At 45.1% G+C, this 14,899-nt stretch overlaps 1 protein-coding gene across 2 annotated transcripts; it reads left to right on the top strand.

Annotated features, from left to right (window-relative positions):
- Positions 1–6,731: 6,731 nt before the first annotated feature.
- Positions 6,732–8,552, top strand: dpm3 (dolichyl-phosphate mannosyltransferase subunit 3, regulatory). Of its 2 annotated transcripts, XM_053446541.1 has the most exons (3): positions 6,732–6,776; positions 7,015–7,290; positions 7,332–8,552. In XM_053446541.1, the coding sequence occupies exons 2-3, from the start codon at positions 7,039–7,041 to the stop codon at positions 7,356–7,358; spliced, it is 279 nt and encodes a 92-aa protein (XP_053302516.1). In that variant the 5' UTR covers positions 6,732–6,776; positions 7,015–7,038; the 3' UTR covers positions 7,359–8,552. The 2 variants fall into 2 exon arrangements, with proteins under 2 accessions (XP_053302516.1, XP_053302515.1); XM_053446540.1 differs by having other exon boundaries at positions 7,015–8,552.
- The last annotated feature ends 6,347 nt before the right edge of the window (positions 8,553–14,899 follow it).

Here is a 14,899-nt window from a genome sequence, read left to right as displayed (position 1 = left end):
ATGTTCAGTTTGGCGTGTTTGGATTCCTAATGCATGTCCCTGCTCCTCCATAGCTCCCTCATTGCATCGCTGGCATGAGTCAGTTAATATTTGCAATGTGGACGCTGAAATCAAAGTGTCAGTGATCAGATTTAATGCACCCGTACTGTAGCTACCTCTCCCTATACGACCTGTGTGCCAGACATCTATCAAAGCAAAATGATGCAGTGAGCAGTTAAGATCACAAGACAGAATTTCCCATCTTCCCCTCCCATTACCATCCATTATGTACACACAGGATGAGGTCAGTGTGTTCTAGTCTAGACGCGCGGCGCTACATCATCCGCCCCTCGTGGAGAACCCGGAGCTGACCCACATTAATACGTTTATAATCGATACCTCCGCGGGTCCCGTGTGCCAGGACTCGCTTATCAGATGTTGGAGGGAAATTGTGCAGTCCAATTTAAAATGGCCCCCGGGGAAACTTTCATAACCGTGTGCCAATTAGTTCCACTGTCAATAATGCTAATGCCAGAGGACATTGTGTTCTGGGGTGAGAGGAGCGGAGGGACAGATGGAGGAGGGAGACATCATCAAGCTCGTGCCATTGTTAATGGCTGTTACACTGACAAGGGGCATTTGATCAGACACACACACACACACACACACACACACACACACACACACACTCATATACATTATGGCTCTATGGTTATGGGGGGGGGGGGTGGCTGTGTTACGGGGGCAGCATTACACAACCCATGAAGATAACAAGTAATGACGTCTTCTAAAGGTCAACACACAAAGCACTAGTGGGACAAATGGAGGCCGTGTGATGAGATTCATTAGGACAGCATTGAGAGCATGGAGAGCGAGGAAGACGGGGGGTGAGGAGGGGTGAGGCGGGGGGGGGGGGGGGGGGGGGGGGGGGGGGGGGGGGCGCATTCCTCTGCTGTTGCACCGCGGCCGTCACAGCAGCACACGAAACAGGTGTGTGTCTGTACTCCGGGGCGCGGGGAGCAAGACAAGTGCTACTCTCACACGGTTCAGACTGGTCACACTTGACCACACTCCGACCTCCGGACCCCGGGACTTCATTAAGCTGGCCCTGAAGCAGAGCAACCATCATCGTGGCAATTTAACACAGACGCTCGCCCGTCCAGAGATGATCTCGACTCGAGGATATTCATGAGCCGCGCCCACGTCAACGTCAAAAGCTTCAGGAGCCCTGCCTGGAATTTAGGGACCCCCCGTTGAGAAGCATCCACAGACTCCTCCGCCCTGATGCACTCACCTCACCTGTCTGAGGAGCGTCTCACTAAACTTACAAAGTCATCCCACAAGCACAACACAACTCAGAGTCGTCCATGTGAGCACAGGGAGCATTTTAAAAAGGGCCGGTGACTTTTGAACTTGGTGGTGCAATTGATTAATGAAAATCTGTTTGTTATTCCGAGACACCGACAAAACCCTGATTCCTGAATGGCTGATAAAGCAACTTGCCCGGCACAGAAGTGAAATGAAAGTTACAAATTTCAACCTTTGAGACCTGACTTTGACTTGACTTCCTTCTAATTTAACAATTTATTCTTCAGGTCCCTCCTCCTGCATGATCCGCCCAGACGCCACCCCTCACCTCTTTGTTGGCTGCGTCATTGTGAACCTGAATAACGTTTGCACCTTGTTTATTGTCTTTGTAGAGTGCCAGGTCTAATCAGTAACTTTTTATTACCTAGGCCAAGGAGGATGGTTTCACCTCTTCACTGTTGGTTTGCAGGACTATACTGAAACTACAAAACCTGCTAGAAGAAGATGGGACAGGCTGAGAGGGAACCTGTTCAATTTAAACGTGGTTCTGGAAAAAAGGCCGCATCCTGAAAGACCTTTAGAGAACTGATGGACCATGATGGAGGTGTGCGCTCTACTGAGTTCCATTCTAGGCAGAAACTTGGACTATGGGCAGAAAAGGTCTCTGGTTCGTCTCTGGTTCGACTCCACGGAGAAACAACAAAAAGACGAACCTGGATTGATCTGTCCAAAAATCCAAGAGGATTCTCCCTACCCTGTCTAGTGCCCCTGAGCAAGGCACCTTATTCCCCCAACATCTGCCCCCCTGGCGCCGTATGTGGTCGCTCACTGCTCTGTGTGTCCTTCACCAGATGGGTTAAAAGCAGAGGTTAAATTTCCCTACCTGGATGATTGTGCCTGTGCATGTCTGTGCATGTGTTAGGGACAAATAAATGTATCTTAATCTTAATCTTAATCTGTATTTTTATTTGTGCCTTGTTGTGAGGTTGAATCAGGCTGTTGTTTCATCGCTCATCCGAACCCAGGAAATTCTTACACGCTCCATTTTCCAATTTTTTCTGAATTCCCTGAAATTAGTTTTTGTATTACTCGGAGGTGAGCTCAGGTTGACAAGCTTGAAATGTTTAAGCAGTCCTTTCATCCCCTGAAACCACTCCTCACGGTTCTGCCAGTAAACTTCCACGCTGGTGCTTTTCCAGGCCCGACTCTCAAAAACAAAGCCTCAGTGTGAAAGATCTCACTCCTCTCAGACGAGTATCAGATCTTTCTCTTCCACCAGCGATATCCTGGAAGCTGTGGGACACGGTGACGCACTTTCAGTCACCCTTTCCTTTTCCCAAACACACACACTCACACACATCTAATGACAACATTACACACAGCTCTGTTCTGCGGCTCAGGAAACAGAGGGTTCCTGTTTTCGAGTCCGAGCTCTATTGTTATCTTAAACAGCGTTTTTACAGTACACGCCTTTTCTCTCTTTCTCTCTCTCCCTCCCTCCTTATGTCTGGCACTGTGCCTCCTCTCACCCTCTTATGATATTACACAATAATTATCTCCTATAGCTCTTTAGTAGCACACATTCTTATCTGCACTTTTTCACTCGGCTAATATTGACAAAGCCAGAGAGATAAGAGTCAACGCAACTGTCCATTACCACTTCTCTCTTGTTTTATCTCTGCCTCTTATCTGTGCTCTCTGGCCGGAGTCACACACAGTCACTCCCATCGCTGCACCCTGAGGATGAAGCCTCTTCTCTCTGCCATCGCTCTCTGTCTTTGTCAATCACACACACATACACACACACACACACACACACACACACACACAGCCTTCGTGAGTTTCTCCACCGCTCTGCAGACTCGGTGCTGTGGGAACCGAGGTGCTGCACGCAGTGGAAGGTGCCGAGGTGGGGGGGGCAAAGAAGAAAAGTCTGGATAAGCAACAGCTGGATTTAACACACCATTAAGGTCATTGGTTGCTCAAGCTGCACCTGCAAATCCCTCGATTTCACCCCCCCCCCCCCCCGCGCGTAAACCTCTCTCTGCTCCCCTCCCTCCTCTCCTCTTTTCTCTGTTACCATCTCTTCTTTCGTCCACATACTCAATCACCCCTTCGTTTTTTATTCCTGCTCCTCTCAGCTTTCTCTGTCTCTCTCTCTCTCTCTCTCTCTCTCGCCCTCAACCATGAACCACAGATTAAGGTGGTGTCAACATTTTAAATTACGATTAGAGATCATAGTGACCAAATATTATCATGGTTGTCAGGTTTATGGCCGAATACTTAAAATGTGAAATGCTCAAACGTAAGTTAAATAATATATTAATTTGAAATAAAACACTATGTGAAGGGTTGTATATTATGTACAAACTCTTTTCCCTTGTATACCTCATTCTGACCTGCCTACTGCTGTTACAATTGAATTTCCCCGCTGTGTGGATCAATAAAGTTTTATCTTATCTTAATATAGCAACATTATTATTGAGGAAGGAAGGGAATAGAGTGAAAGGCAATCTCCTTTACTGGCAGTGGGAGATAAGTCTATCCCTTTTTTTATGGTTCTTTATGAAAAACTGTTCCCACCTCTTCCCATATTCCCTCCTTCCCTGTCGCCTTTCTTGTCACAACCTGCCCTCCTCCTTCCTTCTCTTTTACTCTCTCTCTCTCTCTCTCTCTCTCACAGTCTGGTGGGCTCCCTCTCATTCTCTCCATTCCAGTGACCCCACCCGCTCGCAGGCTGTTGTGTTGTGTCTGCCAGGCCTTCTCGGGCTGGAGCGCAGGTTTCCTGAGTACTGGAACGGAACAGGTGCTGGCAGGGAGACGCACTGAGAAAAGCCAGCTCCCCTGTTCCCACTGAGTGCTTCTCACACTCACACACAGACACACACACACACACACACACACACTCTACTGCTCATACCGATACAACACAGGCAGGACACGGCACACATGCTGAGCTTGTGGTGCAGTGTGTCACGTGTGAGCTCACCTGGACTCAGTTTGTTTTATGGAGACAGTGGAGCGGCCTGACCTTGACAGTCTGATATGTATCACGTCGAGTCTTATTAAGTGCAGAGCTGCATAGAAATGTATTAAAACGAGTACAGGTGGGTTTTTGTTGTGACGTTTCAGGAGAAGGTGTAAATATTTAAATGAATCATTTCGACTCTTGACTCGGACGCAACGTTATAACGTAATGTTATGAGGAGCACCTGGATTTCTCCTCCTCCGACAAGTCAAAATGTAATGTAAAAACAGCCTGTTCTGATTCAGATGTTTTTTTTTGTTTAATGGAATAATATTAGAGCTCCATGATAGAGTTTAGCACTGTCACTTCATAGTAAGACAGGTTTTCCACAACTGAAAATAATCCAAACTACAGCTGCTGTTTCAGGGAGTGAAAATTAAACTATATGATGGCAGGGCCTAGTCTCATCTCAACAACATGAAGGTACTTGGTTTGATTCCCTGTTTGACCGGGGCCTTTCTGTGAGGAGTTGGCATGTTCTCCATGTGTCTGCATGGATTGTCTCCAGGTATTCATGCTTCCTCCTAAAATCCAAACACACGCAGATTGGGGTTAGGTTAACTGGAGCAAATGTTTTATGAATATGGGCAATAAAATAACATTTGATTGATTGAAAAGGGCTATTGTGATTTGTTTAAATATAATTTACCATTGTGTTCCTTCCTTTATGGACACATTAGGATTTCACAGAATCATAGTACTAACAGAAAATGACCTGACCACAAATATGTCCTGGTTTCTGTTCAACAAATACTGGGATCAACAGCTGGTCTTTCTTTATGACAGTAGACTGAACATGTATTTCTCTGAATGTTATAATGCAACGTAGAAGACGGACGTAGTTAACGTTATAAAAGTTATTATCACAGCTGCATCAACCTGTCCGCTGCCTAATTCGCGGCCCTTTACCAAAATCACAAAGCCATTCAAAAGATAACATAACCCCAAATGACGCTGCAAAGATAAAATCAATTTTGATTTCAGGATTCAAATATTTACATTTTTCCGCAAACAGACATAAACCATTCCTACATAAAGAGAAAACACATGTTGCAACGCTCCTGCAGGCACAGAGATCATCCCTCGAACTATTAACACTTGTGCAGACGAACATAAACACCACAGCTCTAAGAATAACTCTCCATTTTTCCCCAAAGAATGATGTTTATCTCTCCGTGGCTCCTAAAGATGTCCCTCCTCCCAGTTAAGTGAATGGTGTTTACGTCCCAGCCCTCATGATTTCACCCTGGAGAGGTCTGTGCCCTCTGCACCTGGACAGTTCACTGCCCCGAGTGCAAAGACATGCACCACAGCACCTAAAGAGACATAAAGATCCAGCAACTGTCGGCTCCCGGGGGCCCCTAATGAAACTGTTGCTGGATTCCTCGCTTCAGAAGAACATTAGTGTTTATAGATAGCTTTCAGCCGGCGTTAATGGCAAGGTAATTTTCAAAATGGTTTCTCTAAATTAAGAGGATGACACAGAGAAACAGTTAGAGGTCTAATGTGTGGTAAAGTCAAAGTGGGGGCCTCTTAAAGACTCGGTGGAAACAAATCGTTTTCTCTCGCTCAGCTGACAGGCTACTGGTGCTGTAAATACATCAGACAACAGTGTAGTGCAGTGTGTTCATGAAAAACAGAGTCAGCAACAACATTGAGATTTATTGAGAAGTTAAACCAAAGAAGTGGCTGCAATTCATCTTCCTCACTGTCTTCTCGCTCCTCTCTAGATAGATGGAAAGATAGATAGATACTTTATTGATCCCGAGGGAAATCTAGTGGCTAATTACCACAAAACAACAGGAAATATAAACTTTAATATGATTTTAATGGCGACCTGTCCAGGCTGCATCCCGCTTCTCATCCGGTTATACTGGGATTGGCTCCAGCGTCCCCCACCCCACCCAACCACCCTCAAAATAGATTAGCGGTATATGTTTTGGAAGCATGGATGGAATAAGGATTTAATATGACAAGGGTGTATTATAAATAATTGAATAACATGTTAGAAAACCATAATTAATACATTCATAAATTATAAGGGTTTTCATATGAAAATAATCAAAAGATGTTTTTCTATGAAGATGTCTATTAAGAATGAGAATTTAATTAACAAGTAAATGAAGGATGTCTTGTAAATATTTCAGTAACAAACGTACAAATAATAACAACAATGACAATTCAAACTTATAAATACATTCAGAAATGATGGTTTGCATATAAAAATGATCAAAATATGTAAAAAGCTATAAAAATGAATGTTATGGTCTCGTTAGTATGACATTTTAAATAGTTATCATTGTGAATAAAGAATTTTGAAGTAACATGCAAAAAATATAATGTACACTCACCAATAATTCAGTTTTTCTGCTGTGACATAACTGCGACTACATTTCCCATGAGGCGTCGCGGTTTACTGCGTCATTGAAGTGCGCAGAGCTGAGGTGTCCTTACACAGAAGGTAAACACGCCGGGTTTGGGGGGGATTATAGCTTCTAAATCCGAGGATTTGACCAAGTAATCTATAAAACATCGATTGATTTGATCGAATATGTTTATTTAGTCAGACTGTGACGTTGCCCTGCTGTTTATCCGCTCCCAGTGTTGTAGCAGCAGAGCTAACACGGTGCTGCTACTGCGCTAAGCTAATGCTAAGCTAATCCATTGCCTTGCCTCATACCTGCGCCTCTCTCCTCCAGGTCGGTTCCCGGCGGGCTTTCATCATGACGAAGCTCCTGCAGTGGCTGCTCGGCGTGTCGCTGGTGCTCGCGGCCTGGGCGGTGGTCTCCTTCGACCTGTTGGACCTGAGTCTGCCGCACACGTACCGGGAGGTGGCCTGGCCCATGCCCCTCTACCTGCTGGTGTCGTTCGGCTGCTACTCGCTGGCCACCGTGGGCTACAGGTTGACCACGTTCAATGACTGCGAGGAGGCGGCGGCGGAGCTGCAGGGGCAGATCAGAGAAGCCCGGGAGGACCTAAGGAGCAAGGGCCTGAAGATGTGAGGCTGGAGGAGGACCTGAGGAGCAAGGGCCTGAAGATGTGAGGCTGGAGGAGGACCTGAGGAGCAAGGGCCTGAAAGATGTGAGGCTGGAGGAGGACCTGAGGAGCAAGGGCCTGAAGATGTGAGGCTGGAGGAGGACCTGAGGAGCAAGGGCCTGAAGATGTGAGGCTGGAGGAGGACCTGAGGAGCAAGGGCCTGAAAGATGCGAGCCGTGAGGAGGACCGTGGAGGAACTTTTTGATGGATCCACGACTGTTGCACACAACCTGGTGTCTGCCCTCGAGAGGCTGGAGTCTGTAGAGTGAAAGATGCCGGATGAACTTCCTGTTTACCCTTCATTCATGGAGCCATGTTTGTGTTCATTCATGTATTCACTGGCACGTCTTTAAGACAATTTAGAAAACTAGTCGCCCAGCTGACTGTTTAAGTTTTTACTCATAGATGACAACTAACTCTGTTTAAAAACGAAAAATCTATTTATCAATTCAAAGACGTGTCTGAAGTTTAACAATGAAATGTTACAACAGCCAGTTCTGTGGACCAAATAAGTTGCTTTTCTTGGAGAAAACACACACACACATGAATAACTGTCATATGTTCAAAATACTGGTGTGTTTGATTATCACCCTTGATCAGATATTCATCACTGGAAGAATCCAGCCTTCAGACATGTTCTGGGGGAGGGGCTGTATAAGATCTCAAATGTCTGATTCATTGGCTCCAGACATTTCCCAGAACTTGCGTCTTAGTGAATTCATGTAAGAATACAGCAGGAAAATGCCCAGAACATTCACAGCTAATGCAGATGAAAATGTCAAATCAGAAACTCAATGGGATTGGAGAGCTATTGGTGATTAAGGGCCGACTCTATTGTCGATGTGCTGTAAACATTTGTTTATATGTCATGTCCTACATCCTCCATGTTCTTCTCCCCTCGCCTGAAGGTAACGGAAATGCTTCTTTTGTTTTTGATCACATCTGACCCGGACAATCTCCTGCTGCGTTTCTTAATATGTGAAAGTTCAAAGTTCATGTCTGAAAACAGGATCTTTTACATTCTTTCAATCTGCGTCAGCACCACACAGTGTCGGCCTTGTCGTGGCTGTCTGGAGATTGTTGCTTGTCAGAATACGTGGAGTAGATTGTTATCTGTAGCATACATTCCATTGTCCGGTTTCAGACTGGTTCCCTGTGGCTATTGCTGCGATGTAATTAAAATGGAGTCTATTTTCTTCAAGTTTTCTTCCTATGAGTGTGTGTCATTGTTGGTTGGTGGTTCAGAAGGTCTCTGAGTATGTGCACATATGATGTATACAACACACATGGCCTGTGCGACAGACCGATCTCCTTTGTCCCACTAGGCAGCTAACGACGTGGAGTACACGTTAAACAGCGCTTCCTTTGTTCCGATCAGAACATGCAAGTCAAATATGAAGAAATGCAATGTTGGCAAGTGCAGGTCTTTTGTGTGAGCCTTAAAAGGCAGCCTCTGCTCATTCCCACTGAGTCCCTGCTGTGCATAAACAAAGCATAGCCCGGCTCAAGGCGTCATTATAGGGTTTCAAAAGCTCCCATAACTTTAGAACAAATGCAAAAGAGTTGGCAGTTCTCCGTGCAAGCTCTGCCTGTTGTGCCTTTTGGCCGCGGCCCCATCGTGCCTCGCAACGTCACCCCCCCCATGAATGTCTGCAAGCTGTTGCTCGAGCAGACTGGATGAAAGGCAACCTGTTATTTACCAGAAAATCTTCGACTCCGGCAATTACACCAAAGGCTCCCCTCTGCAGGCAGTTATGTTTGTACCCGTAGCCACATGTGAAATAGTTGATCACTTTCTCTTTGTCATCATTCTCTCCCCCCCCCCCCCCCCCCCCCCCCCCCCGAAATCTAACTTTGAAGACGTCCATCTGTTACCGTCTCTTTCTGCAGGCTATCAGACAGAAGTCTATGTCGGGGCAGGCCAGACATTTTATAGCCCATTTACATTACATGTGAACAGGCTTTTTCCTTTTAATCCCTTATTCCAAACATGCAGCACATAAGCATTATCCCAGACATAGCTGCGAGCATTTACATTATAGAAAATGTGATGAAGTGTAATCTCACGCATAGACAGACAAGTGTATGAAAGCCACGCCAACGCAAATCTCTGTAAATACTAAAGCTTTTTTTGTCTTTGCGTTTCATTCCCCCGGACAAGGAGGTCATGTTTTCACTCCTGTCCATTAGTTTGTCTATTTCTTTTAGTAGGATTGAGCCAAACTGCAGGACGGGTTCCCACGAAACTTGGTGGAAGGATGTGGTTTGACTCAGAGAAGAACCTATAAAATCTTGGTGCGGCTGTGGATCAGATGGTGGAGCCAGGGTTTTTATTCATTTTCTTTAACATAAGGTGTTTCTCAACATTTTCTTTGATTTCTCAGAGAAGAATCCGCCTGATTCTTTACATCAAGATTCGAAATAGATGAAAATGCTGAAAAATGCAACGTTAAAGAAAGAGGAAATAAACTCCTGTATCCTTCCCTTTGCCCGGATCTGCACCAAAATACATTGGGTTCTTCCCTGATCTATACCACATCAATCCACCACAGTAATCCACCCTGTAGTTCTTGTGTAATGCTGCTAAATATGATACAAACAAACACTGATAAAACCAAATGTCCTTGTCAATAGTAACAATGATTCACGAGAGAGGAATCACCGGATAGAGTCGCTGCAGTAACTTGAAACACTGAGATAAAATCCATAATAACGACTGGAGAGTAACTCTGTATCTCTGCCTGCTCTCGTGGCTCAGAGGTGAGAGTTCTGCTCCTCCGGTGAGAACTCTGCAGAGAGCTGGCTTTGCATTTCAATGGACGTCTCGAAGATTCACTGTCGTCCACTTTGAGAGCTGTTATTAGGGTGCATCCTTTTAGCAGTGCAGCGCTAACAGGGCCCTGATTCGGTGCTCGCTCCTTTCAGCTGCCGGCTGATTATGCTGCGTTGTCTGTTTGAAGCTACTTCAACAGTCCAGGTCCCTTTGTCTCTGGGTTCTTCTTTCTTGGGAAATGAATCAGTGAGAACTTCATTTGCTTCATTTTCTTTCAAAATAAACTAAAAGGACGTTTTCTGCTAAATTGCTTCGCCGTGCTTCACGTGCATAGCAAGATCATTTCTACCAGGACAATAATAAGATAGATCAAAAGTCTTGCATGGGAGAAAAATGAAAACACTAATAGTGAGTCCAAATTACGACATAAGTCAGCATTCAGATTCACTAAATCACAATAATGAGACATTCACTTAGTCGAAATCCACCAGGAATGTAGGTTTATGCTTTTGTGTCTGTTGTTTGCCAACTCAGCGTCTTGCCAGAAGACATCATGTTCCTCTATGTTTTTCGTCGACCTGTCGTTTTGTGTGTGTGTGTGTGTGTCTGTGTGTGCGTGTGTGTGTGTTTGCTGGCACCATTTCTGCTCTGTCAGACTGAATTAGGGAGCTGTATTATTTTAATTATGGCCCAAAGTTGGTCTGAATGTTGCTTTAATAAGATTTTTGGCTTACAGTCTCTTTATTCTACAATAAAACACAACCGTACTGTACTTTATTTCACTGTACCTAATATATTTCAGCCTTTTACTGGTGATTGTGAGCTTTTATACATAACTTCATTATATCGTTGAATGTAGAATGTCAATTCGCCTTAGATTTGACCTGAAACTAGAAGTGACATAGGCATAGTCGAAAGAAATATTACCGTACAGTATCTAAATAAAGATCAGCCCCCTAAACATGTTTATTTTGAGGCACTAAACCCAGGCAATCATTATCCAGTTACACAGAAATGCGTTGAGAAATGCACAGAAATGTCAAAAAAGTGCAGAATCCCACGATGTCAAGGAAAGTGAAAAAAAGGAGAAGTCTGGAACCACACCCTGATCCGGATCTGCACCAACATGTCATGGGTTCTTCTCTGACCCAAACCACAACCTAGCTTCTGCGTAATCCTGCTAAATAACAGGCAAATTAACTAAAAGGAAACTTAACCTCGTTGGTAAAGGTCATAACACTAAAGCAGAGTTAAGTTTCAGTTGTTTCTTTATGTTAAAATAAGAATTATCCAAAATTATGTATTGATTCTTGTATCACAAAGTGATATGTTCTGCACAGATGTCAGTGTGATCTGAAATGTCTTGGCGATGGAACACGTCTTCCTGGTGATTTCAAAACACTCTTCAGTTTTCTTTTTTGTGAGTGGTTCTCAGGGGATGACAGCCACTTCCCTGCTTCTCAAAATTGCTCTGCTCTTGACACTGAGGGAGGCTGAGAGAGACGATAAACGTGCACAGAATGTTCTTCACCTTCTTGTCCCAAAGTGTCGCGGTGAGAAGCGTCAGTTAAATTGGGGAAAGAGCCGGAGACACAGGAGGAAATGGAATGGGTGTTGAGGGGACATCGGGGTTGTGCCCGCAGCGTGGCCCCACTCAGACCTTGAGACACTATAAAAAAACATTTCTAGAGACACTAAAGTGACACTGCTGGGAGCAAATCCATCCAGACAGGCTGAGAACCAAGACTGCAAAATGATAGGTTATCATTTCTGTGCACAGAAAATACATCTCTTTTCTCCCACCCACACGTTTCACAGCAAAACCTCAAACCCGTCCAGAGCCGGGCAGAAGGAGAGACGGGGAGCTGGTAATCGAGGCCCAGAGCAGAAGGAGATGGAGGTCAGATGCATCCGATACAGATAGAGAGAGGGTGAACCACGCTGGCAGGTCCTAAGAGCGACGTGAGCTGGAAACAGACAGATGCAGGGAGAGGGAATGAAAAGGAAAAACAGCTGAAGTGAGAGTGAATGAAAAGGTTCGAGTGACCAAGTGTCACCAACAGGAAACCAAAAGCATGAGCTGGAACAAGTCAGATGAGCCAGGCAGCAGCCAAGAGTGTATGACAGGACTTTTTCAGGAAGAGAAGACCACACCCTGACCGCCGGCGATGGCAGCCGACCAAACTGTGTGGTGATTGAACCCAGAGGCTGCTGAGGTGTTTCCTCCCCACCAGCCCCCACTGGCCCTGACTTACAGCTTTTAAAGGCAGAAGAGGGAATAGAAGAGCTTCGCAACAGGCTGGAACACGTTTTAATCCCAGCATGCAGTGCATCATCACTGCATAAAACAACGATGTGAGGAGTCACTCAGGGGTCAGCCTATTGTTCTTTCCTAGCTCATAAACAGCTGCTCTGTTACTTACAGGACACCGGGTTCCCATTCCGAGGCGGCGACGAGGCTTATAAACGCCACAAATAGCAACACTAGCATTAGGTAACCTCCCAGAGGCCCCGTGAGGCAGCTCCACTCCCGGCTCCTCTGAGGAGGAACATACGCTCGCAGGCAGACAGGGACTGGCCATCACGCGTCCCCGCTGATAGCGATGGCGCGACCCCGGTGTGGGGATGCGGAGACGGACCAGCTGCCCACGCCAAACCCGCTCTGAATCACGGATCTTTCCTCCCTGCGTCTCGTGGCCTCCTCCCAGTTTGTGGTGTCACACACTGTTAGCTCACTCCTCGCTCTGTTTAACACCGATGACTGAGGAATTGATAAAAAGCCCAGGTGTTTTTTTGGGGCTTGTTGGTAAATGTTTGATTTAATTTAGCTCCAGTCGAGTTGACTTCAAATCACACGTTTTTTTTTCAGGAAAGATAAATACTCAACTGTCTTTAAAAGATTAAATCTGTTCTCAGTCCCGATTCTAACCATCGGGATGAAACATATTTCAACTCAAATGTAAAAACGGTTTATCATCAGTTACAGTCGACATTGCTACGTCTGCCAACAAGGTTTTGGTTTCACCCTCGTCTGTTTGTTTGCTTGTGAGGAAGATTACATAGAAACTACTGGTTGGAATTCCACGAAACTTGGTGGAAGAATGTGATATGGGTCAGGGAAGAAGTCATTCATTTTTTTGGTGTGGATCCAGGAATTTTATACTCTTGCAAGATAGGGGCGTATTTCAACCTTTACAATTTTCCAAGGGAACAATTTCTGGATCCAGATGAAAATAAGTGTGTGCGATTTGGTGAAGTTTGATTGAGTTTAAGGGGATTGTTGGGTCCTGGTGGGGGGGGGGGGTCGACTGAGAGACATGCTAGAGCACATACCGCCTCCAAGGCCCAACAGTCCCCCTAGGAAACGGCATTTAAAATCAAAACATCACGATTTTTATTTGGATCTGAACCAAATGTCATACATTCATAAACATCAGTAGATTTTTTTTTCATCAAGATCCATGAATTATTCTCTCATTAATCAAAGGAAATGTCAAAAAACAATTCCTGGATCTTCTCTCTGATCTGGATCCAAACCTAAATGTGATATGTTCATTCCTCATTTCCAACCTCCTGGGCAGAAGTCTCAGCTTCTTTTTTAAATTATCTTGCAAAAAACAAAATCAACAAGTGTCAAAAAAGCATTTCGTGCAAACTGAATCTCTGAAGATCGACTGCTGTGACTCAAAACTAAAAAGTTATACATGAGAGGCACAAGCTGAGGCTACACGCACTGAACTGCGAACTTTGATCAACAACCAGGCAGAGAGTTTGATTCATGATCACTTGCCATCTTTGAAATGAGGCTTTAAAACCTAATGCAAACATTTTATGTGTTTTTGTCCCCTCTTGCTAAGATTGTGTTCACAGGGTGTTCTTGATTTCCATGTTTGCTCCGTGTTTACTCCCTGACTGCCATTTACATTTATTACCGCGTTAAAGGTTTCACACTTGCCTCTCAGGTTTACTCAAGCTGGTCCGTCAAACGAGCGAGTAAATACAAATAATTGTCTCTTAGACGAGTGGCTACTCAGCGGAGCCTCTTCTTGGGGTCGGGCGGTTAAGGGGGCCTGTCCACCGCGCTTAATTTATGGCCGTCTCTTTGAAAACACTGGGGAGTTATGAGGCTGCGGCACCAGGTTTTGGTGCTACAGCTGTTTTTACTGTCACGGCCGTAAAGCTCCCCTGGGAAGGGAGAGACAGGAGAAGGAGAGATGAGAACAATGGCTTGTCATGCAACTTGCACATGAGCAAAGTATCCGTGGAGGTGTGTGTGTGCTTGTACTTAGATATTTGTGAGGACCATTTTGAGCATAGACCTACAGAGTGAGGACATTTGGCCGGTCCTCACTTTTTCTAAGGCTTGTTCGAGGGGGGAAGATTTGCTTTTAGGGTTAGGGTTTGAATTTAGATTAAGCATTTAGTTGTGATGGTTAAGGTAAGGGGCTGGCCAATGCACGACGCCAATGTGTGTCCTCACAAAGATAGAAGCACAAGAATGTGTAAGGACGGGTATTGTTGGTCACGGTAGAAGATTTACAGAAGCGTGAGATAAAAGAAGAAGCGTCACACCTGGGTTTTCATGCCAAAAGGCAAACCTGATGGTGACTCGGTAATAAAGAGAGCTCTGCTTGCTTTTCTTTCATCTCTGCGCTGGAGCCTTTCCCCGTCTTGGCCATGATTTGGTTCACCTCTGTCACATTAGTGTGCCTGAGCCATTATCTGTGTTATTGGCTCCTCTGATGAGATCTTCCTGTTGGAAATGGATGGAGAAA

The sequence above is a fragment of the Pleuronectes platessa genome, chromosome 18 (genome assembly GCF_947347685.1).
Source record: "Pleuronectes platessa chromosome 18, fPlePla1.1, whole genome shotgun sequence".
In the NCBI taxonomy this organism is placed as follows: Eukaryota; Metazoa; Chordata; class Actinopteri; order Pleuronectiformes; family Pleuronectidae; genus Pleuronectes; species Pleuronectes platessa.
This window is presented reverse-complemented; position numbering and strand designations above follow the sequence as displayed.